At 45.5% G+C, this 16,336-nt stretch overlaps 1 protein-coding gene across 1 annotated transcript in view; it reads left to right on the top strand.

Annotated features, from left to right (window-relative positions):
- Window positions 1-11,122, top strand: part of TG (thyroglobulin) — a 279,014-nt gene extending 267,892 nt beyond the window's left edge. The window contains exons 46-48 of the mRNA XM_054499133.2: window positions 8,038-8,172; window positions 9,701-9,891; window positions 10,904-11,122. Coding sequence (XP_054355108.2) covers window positions 8,038-8,172; window positions 9,701-9,891; window positions 10,904-11,022 — 445 coding nt within the window. The 3' untranslated portion in view covers window positions 11,023-11,122. The remainder of the gene's footprint in view (window positions 1-8,037; window positions 8,173-9,700; window positions 9,892-10,903) is intronic.
- Window positions 11,123-16,336: the final 5,214 nt, after the last annotated feature.

Below are 16,336 nucleotides of genomic sequence, written 5' to 3' on the forward strand. Positions count from 1 at the left end.
TTCTCTGCTGTTTCCTGTCTTTCAAGGGCTCTGCCACTTTCTGTGTGCCTCTTTAAGAGTTGGTTTTCTCATCTGTGTAGTGGAGCTAGTAATAGCACTTATGCTTACTATGAAGTGTGTGAAGATTAAAGAAGACAAGGCATACAGACAGCCTCGCCTATGGGCCTAACTGCCTGGCAGAGAGTGAACACTGATTAAGTAAGCATTACTAATGCTGCTTCGTGTATTATGCTGGAAGAATCCAAATTGGAGATCAACAGGTCCTTGGAAGAAAGCAACCACAACTGAAGTGGTTTCTGGTACCACACATTGCATGAGGAGCTGTAGCCACTTCAGAGAAGACGTGGAAGCCTCTCATCTTAAGATGCCTGGGGGCTGGGCCAGCTGTGGAGTTCATGGTTTCTATGGAAATTCATCATGAGGCTGAGTGTGTGCTATGGCACTTGATTGTGTGCTGCATCTGGTCTTTGTTCTGAAGGTCTTGGCCTCCAGGGTGCTGGGATGTCATTCCTACATCCTGGTGGTGTGGAAGATGTTTCAACAAGACCACATTTAACTTTTATTTGAATGGAATAGTGGGGGCTGGGGTATGGCTCTTGGGATTAAACATCTACTCACGCCCCATAGAGGATGTTAGACTGGTCTTTCATTTTGGCAGAGGCAGCCCAATCTAGTGAAACAGCACATCCTTTGAGATTAAATCAACTAGAGTTTTAGTCGCATATCTACCATTTATTAGCTGTTTGCATTTAAACAAATCCCTTTACCTCAATTTCCTCACCCATAAAATAGGTATAGCTATATCTACTTCATAGTATGAATACTCAAGATCATGTACATTAAACATCTGGTGTATTGCAGATGTTCAATGTTAGGTAGCTAGAGTTTTTTTCGTTTTAGGAAAACTGAGGCTCTGAGAGAGAAAACAAAAGATTCAAAATGACTAAAGAGGCAATAATGTTCCTCCTTGATAACTTGTCCCAACCCTGGAAAACAAAGCTGTAAATTCTAGACTCAAGGCGTTTTGTACACCACTACACTTGCATTCTAGACACTACTGTGCATTCCAGAGGCTTTTAACATTCCAGATTCAAAATATTATCTTTAGTTGACTGTCTTGAGTTTGTTGGAATTAACAAACCAAAGAAAATACAAAGTGGATAGATTATTGAACTGAATCCATCAGCCTCGCTACATCCTGTAGGATTATTTCCCAGTGTAGATGAAAATAAATCATTTTCTGAAACTGATTACTCCAACTCCTTGACATAATAGGGTTTGCACTATATATCTTCTTCAACATTGATTTGACAGAGATTTACCTAACGCCGTCTATGCTGCAGATCCCCTTCCAGGTCCTAGAAATGAGAAACCTGCAGGGCAGAGAAGAGCTGCCTTCTTGGGACAAAGACTATAGTCGCGTATGGGGCTGATGGGTATCTAGGAATAGTGTGTACAGAATAGACAATACACACATCAACATGCAGCATATGTTCAGATAACAGCACTAGGAAGGAGGTCCACTAGGGTGACGTGGTCAGTAATAAGAAAAGAACCTTGTGTAAAGGTGACATTTGAGCTGAGAACCGAGAAATAAGAAGGTGTGTTATCCTCACATAGAAGTGAGAAATCCCAAAAGAAAGATCATCAAAGGCCAAGGCCCTAAGGTGGGAAAGGGCTTGGCATATTTGAGGATAAAGAAGGCCAGGGAACTGGAGCATTACTAATGCTACTTCGTGTATTATGCTGGAAGAATCCAAATTGGAGATCAACAGGTCTTTGAAAGAAAGCAACCGCAACTGAAATGGTTTCTGGTACCAGACATTGCATGAGGAGCTGTAGCCACTTCAGAGAGGACATGGAAGCCTCTCATCTTAAGATGCCTGGGGGCTGGGCCAGCTGTGGAGTTCATAGTTTCCATGGAAATTCATCATGAGGCTGAGTATGCGCTAGGACATTTGAATTGTGGCACTTGAATTGGAGCCTGTTGAAGAGGAGGGGAGTGGTTGAAGGTGCAGAGGGAAAAAAAATGGGTCTTGTAGTTCACATAGGAGTTTGTAAGTTGTGGCTAGCAGAGAGATAGTATTTTGTTTGAGTGTGATGAGAAGGCATTGCAGATTTTAAAGAAAATATATATAATGCACAATGGTCTTTTCATTCATATCCAGAACGGCTCACTGAAACATCAATTATCTTTTCAAAACATAATAGAATGTAGAATATCAACCCTGTTATCTAATGTGATGGTCAGTTAGTCAGAAAAGTCGATTAAGAAGAGAACTTGTGAAAAATGAATAAGATAGGTGTAATGCCTTAAATATTTTATTTTAACTTTAAACACATAAATCTGCATCCCCTGGCCATTCGTTTGGTGCAGGATCAGAGGGTTAAGCTGGAAAATGCGGTTTGGAGTTCTGCCTTTGAATTTCTTGCAAAACCATAAACATAGTGCATGATCTATTATTTCCAGTCTGGGATCCATGAAAATGGAGTATCTGCATGGTATTCAATACATTCAATTAGATGTAAAATCACAATGACAAATACAATGACTTAAACAGTTGGGTCTTGGTAAGCACACAGCACAGTTATTGAGGATGCATGTTTAGGGCCTGGAAAGTTCATTTTTTTCTGGGAAACAGTTATCATACTTTATGGAGGGAATAAAATGTTCAGGTTAATCTAGCAAGATAGTTGAAAGTTTTGAGTCTACTGTGAAACAATATATCATACAGCTCTGCTGAGCTTTAAGAAGTTAGGGGACTACAGCAAATATCTCCTTTGGGGCCCGGGGGTGGGACTGCACTCTTTAGTGTACATTAGGGAGCTTATTTTTAAAGGATTGCATAGCAAATTCTCTTGTAAAACACAAGCCATTTGGAAAGCAAATAATTACTTCCTGATTAATTCAGATGCAGAATCTGAACTTTTGCATATTAGATTTGCCCAAAGAGAGGCACACTTATAAGCTTCTAGTCATAAGTTATTTAACACTTCCTCAACCTCTAAAAACAAACAAAAAACAAAACAAAACAAAACAAAAGCCTGGGAAGCAAAGGGACTTTCATTCCTCCCTGTTCCCTAATTTCCTTTGGAGGAAGCTATCGAGAGAGATGCTGGCTGGGGATAAAAAAGGGAGTATATTTTATGGGGATGAGGTCAACAGACTTCCTGCAGACAGAACAGCAGGGACTGAAATCCCTGCAAGCGCAAGCTCTCAAATCAGTCCATTCAGATGGGCTGGAATGCCCATCTGTGCTGTGCCATCTCCAGCACAGTCCTCTTCACACCATTACCAGCAGAATGGCTTCTCCATGCAAAGCAGTGTCTTATTTCTGTCAAGAAAGATCCTTCCTCACACCCTCACCTCACCATAAGGGGAACCCAGGCTCAGCCCACCTCCCCAGCTGAATCCACTGCCAGGTGCATCTCTTTGGATGGATGTACCTCCATCATCCTGTTTCGTGATAAGCCTAAACTTTCATGGATTATGGCTCCTGATCCTGGAAGCTGAGAACTTGTGCAATGGATCATCTCTGAAATGAGGCTTTTGGCTCACTGGGGTGCAGGCTTAGCCTCCCTGCAGGTCCTTAGCAGCACCAGCAGGATTAATGATGAGCAGTGTGGCAGACAGGTAAGCTTGGAGACATTATGTGAAAAGGTTCTGTCTTTCCTGGACAGTTGCAGTGACCCTAGGATTTCTCAGTTCTAGTCTTTTTTTTCCTACACACCTCTAGTAATCCCTCCAAAAGAAATGCAACTTACAACTCATTTGCTAAGAAACCTCCAGGGTTCCCAGCCCTTTTAAAACATGACCGTCAATTCTTCTGGTCTAGGCTGTCACACCTTTCGAAGAATTAGAGTCCAGTAGACCTTAGCAAGCATGCAGTTTAGTGGTTTTCAGATTTTGGATTTTTCTGGACTAGAAAAAGTTCCAATTGCACTTCTCAGCAGGACCTGTGAGGCCAGCGCCTTGGGGACTGTTTTCTGCCACCTGCACCAGCCCCCACCTGCCCTGGCTCACCTTGTACTCAGCCATACCCCTTGTCATTCCTTGCTCCATACAGAGCACAGAGCCCACTCCGTGATGGCACAAGTGCTGAGTCGCTATCCACATGCCCTTCCTCGCCTTGTCCACTCACTAACCCTACTCATCTGTCCAAGCACAAGTCCGCCGCGGCCTCCTCTCTCTTGGTTTCCATAAACTCCTTTCCATCTTCTTGCCCGGAATAAATGGTATTTCCTTTCTCTCTCTTCTTATGGTACTTGGTAAGTAATTCTATCACTTGATAGATACCTACCTATCTATCGTACAACTCACAACATTTTATTTTTGAAAAGCAGTGGTTGATCGCACTTTCTTTTTAGAATGTGAGCTTCTCAACAGAATGGCCACCTTTTGAGCCTCAGCATCCATCCAGAGGACAGTGCACACTAGGCATTTGGCAACTGTGGGCGGAGTAGGGTATTAGTCCCAACACCCCTTTTCTAATTTGCCACCATCCTCACTGGACGGCATTCAAATCCTGAAACTGAAACAAAAAAGCACGTGCACACGCGCACACACACACACACACACACACACACACACACACACAGAGAGTCATCCGCAGAGCTCTGTGGCTGGTCAGTTCTTTCCACAGTCTGGTTAAATGTAAGTTTATCAACTTCAGCAACCTTAACTCTTCCTTGGGTGGCAACTTATAGTTTTTAAAGGAATTTACACCCACTCGATCTATGAGCATCCAATATACCATATGGGAGGCTGAACGGAGATGATCAGACCCATTCTACTGATAGGAAAACCAAGGCTTAGAGATTCAGCAGTGGAAGTGGGAATTGAACAGAGCTTGCCCAGCTTGGGCAGGTAGCTTTCCCAAGCCCAAAGTCTGCCTCTCCATGTGACAAGGAGAAGATTCAGATCTGGCCCTGGGCATAGGATGAGCAGCTGTCAGATGAGGGGCAAGTTCCACTGCAATGTGATTACCAAAAACAGCAGACGACAAGTAAAAGCTAAATGCCTCCAGGCTGACCATATACTGACACAGCTGCCATGGGTTTGGGCCTATGACTTATCAGTGATCAGACACAGTGCAGGGCAATGAAGCCACATGAGCACACATGAACTGCCTACCCCAAGTCTGCGGGCACCACGGTCACTCAGTTGAGTCTCTCCTTTTACCTTGTTAGACCGTGGCATGTTCTTCTGGGTCCTCCTCTGCTGCTGCTGCTGCTGGATCCAAATCCCCTTTTCTTCCTCCAGAGGGTCCTGGAACCCCCAGCCAGTGCCCAGATTCACCGAGGACTTGGTCCTCGACTCCCAGATTCCCTCTTCAGAGGCTCCCCCTTTGTGCCTCCTCCAGATGTCCCTTAAACTGCTCAAAATAACTCCTGCATCCTGATAGAGATCAGCTCTGCTAAGGAAAAAACAAAGCAGAAATCCTCATACACAACAGGCTCTCAAATTAAACAGACGGGATGGGCTGGAATGCCAGGCCTTTCCCCCAAAGCAGTGATCTGTGGCCTTTCTAAGGTCACAGACAGTGGTGGCCTGGAGCTGGCTCATACAAGTTCATGAGAGCCGGTGGTACACATTGCTTCCCAGCACCATGCTCAGTGATATCACTTTGAAGTTGGCTAAGGTGGGAATATTTACACTGTAAAAATTGGCGAATATTACAAATAGGATTTCCTTTCCCCCAGAGAATCAATTATTAAACTTTTTTCTATTTTTGAGACAGAGTATCACTTTGTCACCCAGGCTGGAGTGCAGTGGTACGATCGTGGCTCACTGCAGCCTCGACCTCCTGGGCTCAAGTGATCCTCCTGCCTCACCCCACCAAGTAGCTGGGACTATAGGCAAACAGCACACATCCAGCTAATTTTTGAATTTTTTATAGAGATGGGATTTTGTCATGTTGCCCAGGCTGGTTTTGAACTCGTGAGCTCAAGCAATCCACCTGCCTTGGCCTCCCAAAGTCCTGGGATTATAGCCATGAGCCATCACGCCCAGCTGATTATTAAATATTTGTCAACACGTGACTTTCTTGAGAATGTGATGGAGGATATGAAACATCTCTCAAGAGAGATCCACCTATACACTTAACAGCATTTTATGTGTAATTTTAGGGAACTTGTGGATCTCCAAAACCCTACAATGGGACCTCCCCAACCTCCCACAAGTTAAGGACTCCCACTCTTAAGCTTTCAGATTTCTCTCTCAGTTAATCAAAAAGGAAATGAGTATATGAGCCAGAAACTGGGTCAGAGAGATTAAAAATATTTTATTGCTAAACCTCGTTCAGCATCTGAAATAAGCATAATTGTGTCACCATTTTACAGAGGAGGACACTCAGACCCAGAGACATTAGACAGCTTGTCCAAGATTGCACACTAGTCAGTGACTGAGCTGGGGTTTCAACAGAGCACTCTGGCCTTTAAAGTTTATTTCTGTTCACTAGAATGCTTGGAATGCAGCTTCCTCTGGAGGAAACAGTAGACCAGGCTATTGTGGTAGCAGTTATACCCCCGCAAAATGTCCAAATCCTAAACCCTGAAACCTGTGAATATGTTACCTTCCATGGCAAAGGAATTTTGCAGGTGTGACTAAGGTTCAAGACCTTGAGACAGGAGCTTATCCTGGTAGGCTTAATTTAATCACATGAGTGCTCTAAGCAGGGGAGTGTTCCAAAGAAATGCAGTATCGGAAAGACTTGGCCACTCTGAGGATGGAGGAAGGCGGTTCTGATCCGCAGCCTCTAGTGACTGGGAGTGGCCCTCAGTTTGTAGCCAGCAGGAAAACGGGGGCCTGGGTCCTCCACCTCGAGGAACTGAATCCTGCCACAAATTTGAATGGTCAAGAGAAGTATTCTCCCCAGAGCTTTCAGAAGGAATGCAGGCCACTCACCCTTTGATTTTAGTCCACTAAGACCCATCCTGGATTTCTGAATTCCAGTCACTGTCAGATAGTAATTTGTGTTGTTTTAAGCCACTGAATTTGTGGTAATTTCTTAGGGCAGCAATAGAGAATTAATACAGCCAGTTTTCCAGAAGGCCCTCCCGAGAAACAGGCTGTTGAACCTTTCATCCCACTGTGAGGAGAAGGACTAAGCCCCAGTGGGGAGAAAGTCGGCCACACATCACTGGAGGAAGAAAGACGAGGGGGCCCCCTATTAACCCTGGGTCTCCTGGCTTGTCTGTCGCCGCCGCAGAGGGAGTGTGGTGATTGAGAAACAAGACAGCGTCAACAAGACCGGCAGTGGGGTATGACTCACCTTCCAGAAGCCAAAGGCAGTCCAGACCTCTCTTTGGGCAAAGCCTGATTCTTTACTATGCAGTGGTGAAATTCATCCTGGCTTTTCCACTCTACCACTCTCCCTGGTTCCCAGTGCTCACTCCACGGCACATGTACTAGGCTCCTCAGCACCAGCTCCAGCCCAGGCCATTCCCACCAGTGGACTGGCTTCCAACTCATTATTCCCACCAGGATGCTGCCTCCTAGATATTTAATCCAGTCTAGCATGTATTTATTGAATAACTCCTATTTGCCAGGAACTGTGCTGGGGTGGGCTTCATGGATAAATGTCGTCCTTGAAGAGTCATAAGAGTGTGAGTTGTATATGAACACGGGCTAGTGCAGAGAATGTGCTCAAATACAAGCTACTTTCATTATTGCTTTTTCAGTAACTAGAAGAACACCAATATCCAGTGATACCGTAAGTATCGTGGTTAGAATATGACCCAAAAATCATTGTGTTGGGAGGTTTCTCGCAGGCATTATTTCCAGAGACCTAAATGTTCAGTGTTGGTCTCACTTTAGCAACAGACACGCCGTGGATCTGCCCCCAAGGGGCCACTGGACTAAATTTAGGCCAAGCCAAATCTCCACTCAACTGGGCACTAAACAGGATCCTTAGATATGATGTAAAGAAGGGAAAGTCTTGGTTTTGGAAGAAATATTTTTGTTTGTTTATTTGCGTTTTTGAGTAGTTTACTTTTTCTTGACCTTTTGCTGCTGCTTTTCCTCTGTTTTCTCAGCCTGGAGTTGCTGGCGGATGTTCAGTTTGCCTTTGGGCTTCCCTTCTACCCAGCCTACGAGGGGCAGTTTTCTCTGGAGGAGAAGAGCCTGTCGCTGAAAATCATGCAGTACTTCTCCCACTTCATCAGATCGGGGTAATTTTGGGCCACTTGTTCTGAATTCTGTCACTGTGCTTTTCCTCCCCCTTCCTTCAAGCAGAATGCAAAGACCCAATTTGCATCGATGGACTCATCCTTTCCTCTGTAGACATTATAATCACCAGCCACTGGCCTCCCTGTCTCAGTCACCCTCTCCTAGCCAAAACTGCTTTCGCATACATTAATCTTCATGAAGAAAAGCTCTAATTATACCAGCTGCATTCAATGACTCTAGATCAGGGTTTCTCAACCTTAGTGCTATTGACATTGGGGGCTGGATAAATCTTGGCTATGTCCTGTGCATTGTAGGATGTTTAACAGCATCCTTGGCCTCTAGATGTCCACCAGATGCCAGTGGTGCCCACCTCAGCCCAGTTTTGAGAACCAAGCATGTCGAATGTCCCCTGGAGGGAAAACTACTTGGAGGAGAGCCACTCTCTCTCCACAGAGGGGAATACCAACCAGTGCCTTGGGTTTTCAGCTTAAGTTGAAATGCTCAGGGCCCTCCTTTATTCACCTTGAGGCTCTTCCTCTTCCTCGCCTGCCTGTACTCCAGTCCAATGAAGTATATTCGCTGTCCCCACCTGCAGAATTGGTTCCTGCTCTTTCCTCTTCATGGTAGTTTACCTGTTTCCTTTTATCTTTTTGCCTGATGTGAGTTGATTACCTAGAACTGTGCTAGGTTCCCTGGAAAGATAAAAAGGTGCAAAAGTCATGACCCAGCTGCCAGCTACTAATAGTCTGAAAACAGAAAAATGAACCATAATTCAAAGCAGGAGAAAATAAAGCTTTATGCAGTTTGTTATGGGAGTTGAGCAGAAAAACACATTTCTTGTAATTAGGGTTTTAGAAAATATTTCACTGAGGAAGTCACAGTTAAGCTGGGCCTTGGGGGATAAATAGAATATTTATACAAGCAAAGAAGAAGAAGACACTTCCAGGAAAGGAGGTCTGGGCAAATGCAGTGGGGATGAGAGGACACACCTTATCTGGGAAATGTCAGGTGGCTGCAGGGCTGGTGTTTAGGCTACATGGCAAGACATGCCGGAAGATGGGCCTGGGCAGCAAGTTTGGGAAGGAGCCTTTATCTGAACAGGTCTGATATCCCCTTTATGGGGCAGCTGGCCTACAGATTCACCCTCCTGCCTGGGCCTTGGACAAGCAAGGACATTCCAAAGGCTAACTATGGTGTCTAGATCTGAGGACATTAGGAAAGAGAAGAGCACAGTGATCTCCTGAACATTCACAAAAACAGAAGGGCAGCGCTAGGTCCTGAGTAATGCTACCAGGTCATGACCTCAACACCTTTCCTCGCCCAGAAATGGCCTAGCTTTGCAGTGCTAGCTTTGCAGTGCAGTCAAGATCACAACCCCAGAAGCCAGATTTGGGGAGTTCACATGCAGCCTTGACACCTACAGATACATGAATTGTCCCTCAGATACCAAGTGCAAGTGGGAAGTGATTCAGGTGATGCAAGGAAAGACAAATTTCCCTCATGGATATTTCTTTCTTCTCATTTGCCCAGAAATCCCAACTACCCTTATGAGTTCTCACGGAAAGTACCCACATTTGCAACCCCCTGGCCTGACTTTGTACCCCGTGCTGGCGGAGAGAACTACAAAGAGTTCAGTGCACTGCTCCCCAGTCGACAGGGCCTGAAGAAAGCCGATTGCTCCTTCTGGTCCAAGTACATCTCATCTCTGAAGGCATCTGCAGGTAGCAAAGCCCTGGGACAAGTGGAGGGAGCTGGGTGTTGATCTCAGCATCTGCTATGCTCACTGCATGAGACCTGTACTGCGTGCATTGGAGCCAAGGGGTCACCAGTGCCAATGGCACAGCCCCTTCCTGTGAGTTGTTCATGGTCTGGGGAGCTCCATGTTGCCAAGGGCCTCCTGTTCTGATGTAGGGCTGGAAGGAAAAGAAAGAGAGGCACAGGAAGAGGGCAGAGGGGTGACTAGGAGAGAAGGTCTGTGGGGGGTAGAATGGTGAACCAACATCAAGGCTTCCAGCCTAGAATGTGGTATGGGAAGAGAAGGGAGTGTCTTGAACCTCATCCTCACAGTCCTTGAAGGCCTAGATAGAAAATCTTGGAGAAGTAACTCTAGCCAGGGGAAAAGTGGGCATTTCTACCTCTTCCTGTGGCAGAGATGTTAAGGAGAGAAAATAAATCATAACGAAGGCACTGGGAATAGAAAGTAAACACAATGCCCTTAGGAAGCTTTGGAATAGCAGATGTGAGTGACACAACCCAGGGGATGGCCCTCAGCTTTCCTGGGGCCATGATGGAAACCTGTGTCTGAGTGAGCAGGAGCCCAGAGGAAGGAGGACTCACTCCTCCCTGGAGGCTCTAGGAAGGGTCCCCAGGAGAGGTGATGCTGGGCTGTGGTTTTTAGAATGACAGGAGTTTTTCAGGTACAGAGAAATGGAAGTGGGCCGTTAAACAGGGAAGGGATCTTGTCCAGCTATAGTTTAGATTTTCAACTCTGCTTTTAGCTTCCAAGGCCAAGTGTCTGTCTGCTAACAACGAATCCAAGTACCATCGTACCCTTAGCATGTCCCTATAGCCAGGAGACGAATCTGGCACCTCAGCCAGTGGAAAGTTCCTTCTAAAGGGCATTAACAAGAAATGCCCACTGGAGGCTGGGGTCTCTTTGGGACAAAAGGAAGGGACCAGAGAAGAGAAGTCCTAATCTGGCTTGGACCAACCTTCCTTGCCCCTCTGTTTCAGATGGAGCCAAGGGCGGGCAGTCAGCAGAGAGTGAAGAGGAGGAGTTGACAGCTGGATCTGGGCTAAGAGAAGATCTCCTAAGCCTCCAGGAACCAGGCTCTAAGAGCTACAGCAAGTGACCAGCCCTTGAGCTCCCCAAAAACCTCACCCAAGGCTGCCCACTATGGTCATCTTTTTCTCTAAAATAGCCACTTACCTTCAATAAAGTGTCTACATGCAGTGAAGCATTGTTGACTCTAATGTGTGAATCCAAGGCAATTCGTGGGTAACACCAACTATATCTTAATAATCTTTCTAAGGTTTGAATCCCAGGCTGCTGTTTCCATTCAGCAAATGTTTATGAGCATCTGTTATGCACCAGGCCCTGTGCTGGCTGCTGGAGAAACAAGGACTTTGCTCCTCCAGAAGGAGAGAATGCTGGGCAAACAGTGACACAAAAAATGGGGATCCATCAAGAGCAGGCCCCAGGTGGCATAGTCCCACCTGAGTGATAGAAAAGACTCACTCACAAAGGTTCCAGAGTGGAGGTAGAAGACCAACTGGAATGGGTGCAGCGAGAAGCAATGCACTCTGAAGCAAGACAGTGAGGATGGAGCTGGGGCAAGAAACAGAGCCGCAGGCCCTGGAGGAAGTAGAACTGATGGAACTTGATTAAATGTGAGAGGGGGTTGGTGCAAGGTGATAGAATTGCCCCAACTTTGGGATGATTTGGATTCCTGGATAAGCATGTCTCCTAAGGGACACATATTTAAGGCAAATATTCTGGTTAAAACATTCTGTCTTTCCACCCCCTTTCACACACACGGACACACACTTCACACAAAGTAAAAGCAAGTGGAGCTGGTTAACAGTCTTGTTCATTTAGATGGCATGCCATCAAATGCATTCACACCCATCATGTTATTTGAATTCAGAGCAAATTAATGATGATTTGCAGGCTGAGATTGTTGTCCTATCTTGCAAATGTGGAAGGTGAGGCTCAGAAAGACTTACACTATACCTGAATTCACATGGTGAAGAGGAGGAGAATCAGAGTCCAACTCAGATTTTCCCATTTCTCTGTTTCCATGCACTGTATGGACTACAAAATATAGGCCTAAGGCCATGTTGTGTGTCCTACAAAACCTACTGATAGCACTGAAAGCCCTGACTAGCCTCCAACCTGCATTATAGTCTCTGTTAGGATGGTTCAGTGAAAGCACCTAAATATTGAACTAAAAGGCCTTAACCAAAGGAAACTCGATAAGTAGATGGTCCCAGGGTTGGTCAGTGTCTCAGTAATGTCATTAAGGACCCAGACTCTTTCCAACCATCCTCTTCGCCATCTTCAGCACATGAGTGGTGTTTCAATTCACTGACATATTATGGCTGCCACAGCTCCAGACATCACACACAATCCCCAACAGCATCTCATGCTGGAGGCAAATGGGGAAGGAGGTAAAGGGCTTTCCCCTCCAGTGCTTCTTTCTTTTTTCAGAGGAAACGTTTTATCCCAGAGGTTCTCAGCAGAATTCCCCTTACATCTTTTTGGCTAGAAATAAGTCATGTGCTCCTTTTTCTTTCTTTTTTTTTTTTGATGGAGTTTCACTCTTGTCGCCTAGGCTGGAGTGCAATGGCACAATCTTGGCTTACCACAACCTCTGCCTCCCGGGTTCAAGGAATCTCCGGCTTCAAGGAATCCCAAGTAGCTGGGATTATAAGCATGTACGACCATGTCTGGCTAAGCTAATTTTTTTTTTTTTTTTTTGTATTTTTAGTAGAGTCGGAGTTTCACCATGTGGGTCAGGCTGGTCTCAAAGTCCTGCCCTCAAGTGATCTCCTCACCTCAAAGTGCTGAGGTTACAGGTCTGAGCCACCGTGCCTGACCATGTGCTGCCTTTTAAACAATCACTGGCAATGAGGGATGAAAGGGCCTTCTGTGATCCAATTACACCAGGCATGACTTATCCTCCAGAGTAGGACATATTGCTGTCCCAACAAAGCTGGGGTACAGTTAGCAGCAATGAATGAGGAGACAGTTATTGGGTAGACAATGGATGCCTCCAAGACTATGACAGTTGGGGCCATTTCCCCATCCTTGGGGCTCTCCTGGCATGGCCCAGGGTTGGAGTTGGCCTCAAGCACCTTTTTAACTCCTTTAGTGCAGTGTGGGTTGAAAATCATGTGCTGTATTTGGAGGTGCTCTCGAGTTCCCAGAATCAGGGGTCATGGCCCTGGTGCTTCCTTGGTGTACCCTTAATCCAGGGTAAGGCTCCAGGATCTGGGGGCTCAGACAGGGGCAAGAGACATGGCTCCAGGAGGTAGTGCTCTGCATTCTCACTGTGTTTGGGTCTCCTGTGGTATCCAGACTGGGGGATGGATGAGACCTCTATTAGTTGTCTGTGGCTACTGTCAAAATTTTCACAAACTGAGTGGCTTGAAACGACAGAAATGTATTATTTCATAGTTCTGGACACCAGAGGCCCTGGATTGAGGTGTTACTGGGGCCGTTCCCCCTCCAAGACTCTGAAGGAGGATCCAGCCCAGGCCTCTCTCTCACCTTCCAGTGGCTGCTGGTGGCCAGTGGTGTTTCTTAGCTGATTACTGCCTTCTGATCCCTTCCTCTGTCCTCACTGCCCTTCTTCTCTGTGCATCAAACTTCCCTCTCTTTTCTCTTAGAAGGACACCAGTCATTGGATTTGGGCCACCCTAAATCCAAAATGATCTTATCCCAAGATCCCTAATTTAATTACACGTGCAAAGACCCTAATTCTAAACAAGTTCACATCAACAGGCACTGAGGGTTAGGACTCAGACGTGTCTTTTGGAGAGGTCACAATGTAAACCACTATGGGACCCAGGGCTTGGGGACTGGACAGCATGTCCAGGAAGGGCAGGGGCTGGGCTGATGCAGTGCTATGGGAAAGCCCTCAAATCAGACTCTCTAAGAGGAGGAAGAGGAAGGGGCCTCTGTGGGTTTTGGAATGAGGCTTCAGGTATATAGAAGGTCCTTCTGGCATAGCCCTCTCTATAGTCTGGCCCTAATAATGATAGAAATAAAATAAAAGCAATGTCATTTATCAAGGTCTCATGCCCTATATGAGGTTCTGTCCTCTGAACACTGTCTCATTTTTCTTTCCAAAAGGAAAGCTTGTTCTTGTGTTGCCATCAGGAATTCAGTGCTTGATATTCTACCCCTGAAGCTGTGTTCCTTTGGTTTTAATCACAGTCTGTTTTTAGTTAAAGTGAAAATTCCCTCCAGCAAAAGGGTAGGAGGTTTCTCCTCCACCAGCCCCTTAGTGGGACTTTGAAGTGAGATAGGCTGGGCTGTAGTACCACGTTTGTCCAGGTGTTTGGATGAATTGGAGTAATTCCTTGGCCCAGTGATTTCCGTCATTGACTGTTCATTGGAATCACCTGGGAACTTTCACAAACTCCCAACGCCCAGACCATATCCCAGACCAATTAGATCAGAATCCCTGGAGGATGGGGCCAGGCATTAAGGGGTTGCAATGCATAGTCAAGAGCGGACACCACTCCTAATCTCCCTGATCTGCAGTTTCCTCACCTGTAGAATAGATTCAATTACATTGGGTGAGCAATGCTTAGCAAGGTGCAAGCTGGAAGCAATGTTATTTCTTTCCCTCCTTTCTCCATTTGTGGTAGACGGGATAACTAAGACTAGAGGAAATTAAAGTTGCAGATGGAGTTAAGGTTGCTAATCAACTGACTTTAAAATATCTGGAATTACACAGATGATGCTGATGTAATCACAGGGTCCTTAAAAGTAGAAGAGGGAGGCAGAAAAGAGGACCAGAGAACTGGCAGCATGAGAAGAATTTGGCCTGATGTTGCTGGCTTTGGAATAGAGAAAGGAGACCATGAAGCTAGGAATATAGGTGTCCTCTAGAAGGTGGAAAAGGAAAGGAAAATTATTCACCCTTAGAGGCTCCAGAAAGATTGCACCCTGTGGACACCTTAATTTTCACCCATTTGAGATTCACGTTGAATTTGTGAGCAACAGAATGGTAAGACAGTATATTTGTGTTGTTTTAAGCCCATAAATTTGTGAAAATTTGTTGTAGCAGCCATAGAAAACTAGTGCATCACTATACCTGTACAGATGTTTATTTTATTCTGCCCTTGGACCAAACCTCATATACCTAGCTCGTGATTTTTCTGATAATAAAAAGTCTACTCTGGTATAATACAAACACCCCTTAAGTTCACCAGCATTGGCCCTGAAAACAAATTGTTCATATTCCTTCACATTAGAGTTTAGTGATGGGTTAATGTTGGTGAACTGGTTTTTGACCACCCCTTTGCAAGCCCTGCACGTATGGTCTAGCACCACCGGATGATGCCTGCTATTTTGTTCTCAGCCTTTGAAAACACCCCATTTTAACATCCTGTTATAGTAATAATGCCTACTTTGCAGATTCATCCTGGTGATTAAGGGTGTGAATGTATGTGAACAGAAAACAGCAAAGTGCTGTTCATAAAGATCTTGAAGTTAACCATGGATTTGGGGCACTTGCTGTGTGCCAATGCATGAGAAAGGTAAAGGTGGGAAATAGGAGGGACCCAGAGGCCAGGCGATCATAGTCCTATCCTGGAACGACCTTCAGAAACCTGTAGTGGAAGAGACAATCTACACTAGCTAGGGTGTGTGAGCTGCAGGAGACCAGAGTTCCTATTAAGACAAGTAGGGGAAGGTAATGCCCCAGGCCCCACGGTCAGCCCTCTCAGACCTGGCTTCAGAACTCTGGGCTCTGGACTCCCACTGCATCTTTCATGCTCTTTCTCATGTGTTGCAGAGATTCTTCTTGAAGTCACGTGGGATTGCATAACCTGTTCCCAACTGCAATGGGCAAACATAAGTGTACATCAGGGCAACTGTAAAGGTGTCATAATCTCTTTTCTCCATCTTTAAAGGACAGGAAGGTCACAGTACACCCACATCAAGCTTAGGGTCAACCAAAAGTCAGGAGGTGAATGAGACATCACCTCGCATTGAGAGCCAGAGTGATATTCACAATCTGTAAGGCATGAATTAAGAAACGAAATGAAGAAATTATCTGGGAGCTCACTCATGAGACTGAGTCAACTTCCTCCTGAGTAGAAGCAACCAGGAATTACAGGAAGATGAAGCAAGTGATCTTTTCAAAGGGAAGTTGTGAAGTAACCCTGCAAGGTTCCCCAGCTTCCAAGCCCCTTTACAAAGGCAGCAGAAATGCCCAAAGCTCAGAGTTTCCCCAGGTCCTCACTGAAGCTGGGAAGACAAGAACAGCCCCTGCCAGGCCATCCAAAGCCATAGGCAATGGTTCCAAGACAGGGCTGAGAGCATAAAAATTACCTGAGTAGCTGATTAAAATGCAGATTCCTGTTCCCAAATTTTTTAGAATAAATAGATGTAATATATCACTCATAAACCTAAAGGTTCAAATAAATAAT

This window comes from Pongo pygmaeus, chromosome 7, assembly GCF_028885625.2.
Source record: "Pongo pygmaeus isolate AG05252 chromosome 7, NHGRI_mPonPyg2-v2.0_pri, whole genome shotgun sequence".
Classification (NCBI taxonomy): Eukaryota; Metazoa; Chordata; class Mammalia; order Primates; family Hominidae; genus Pongo; species Pongo pygmaeus.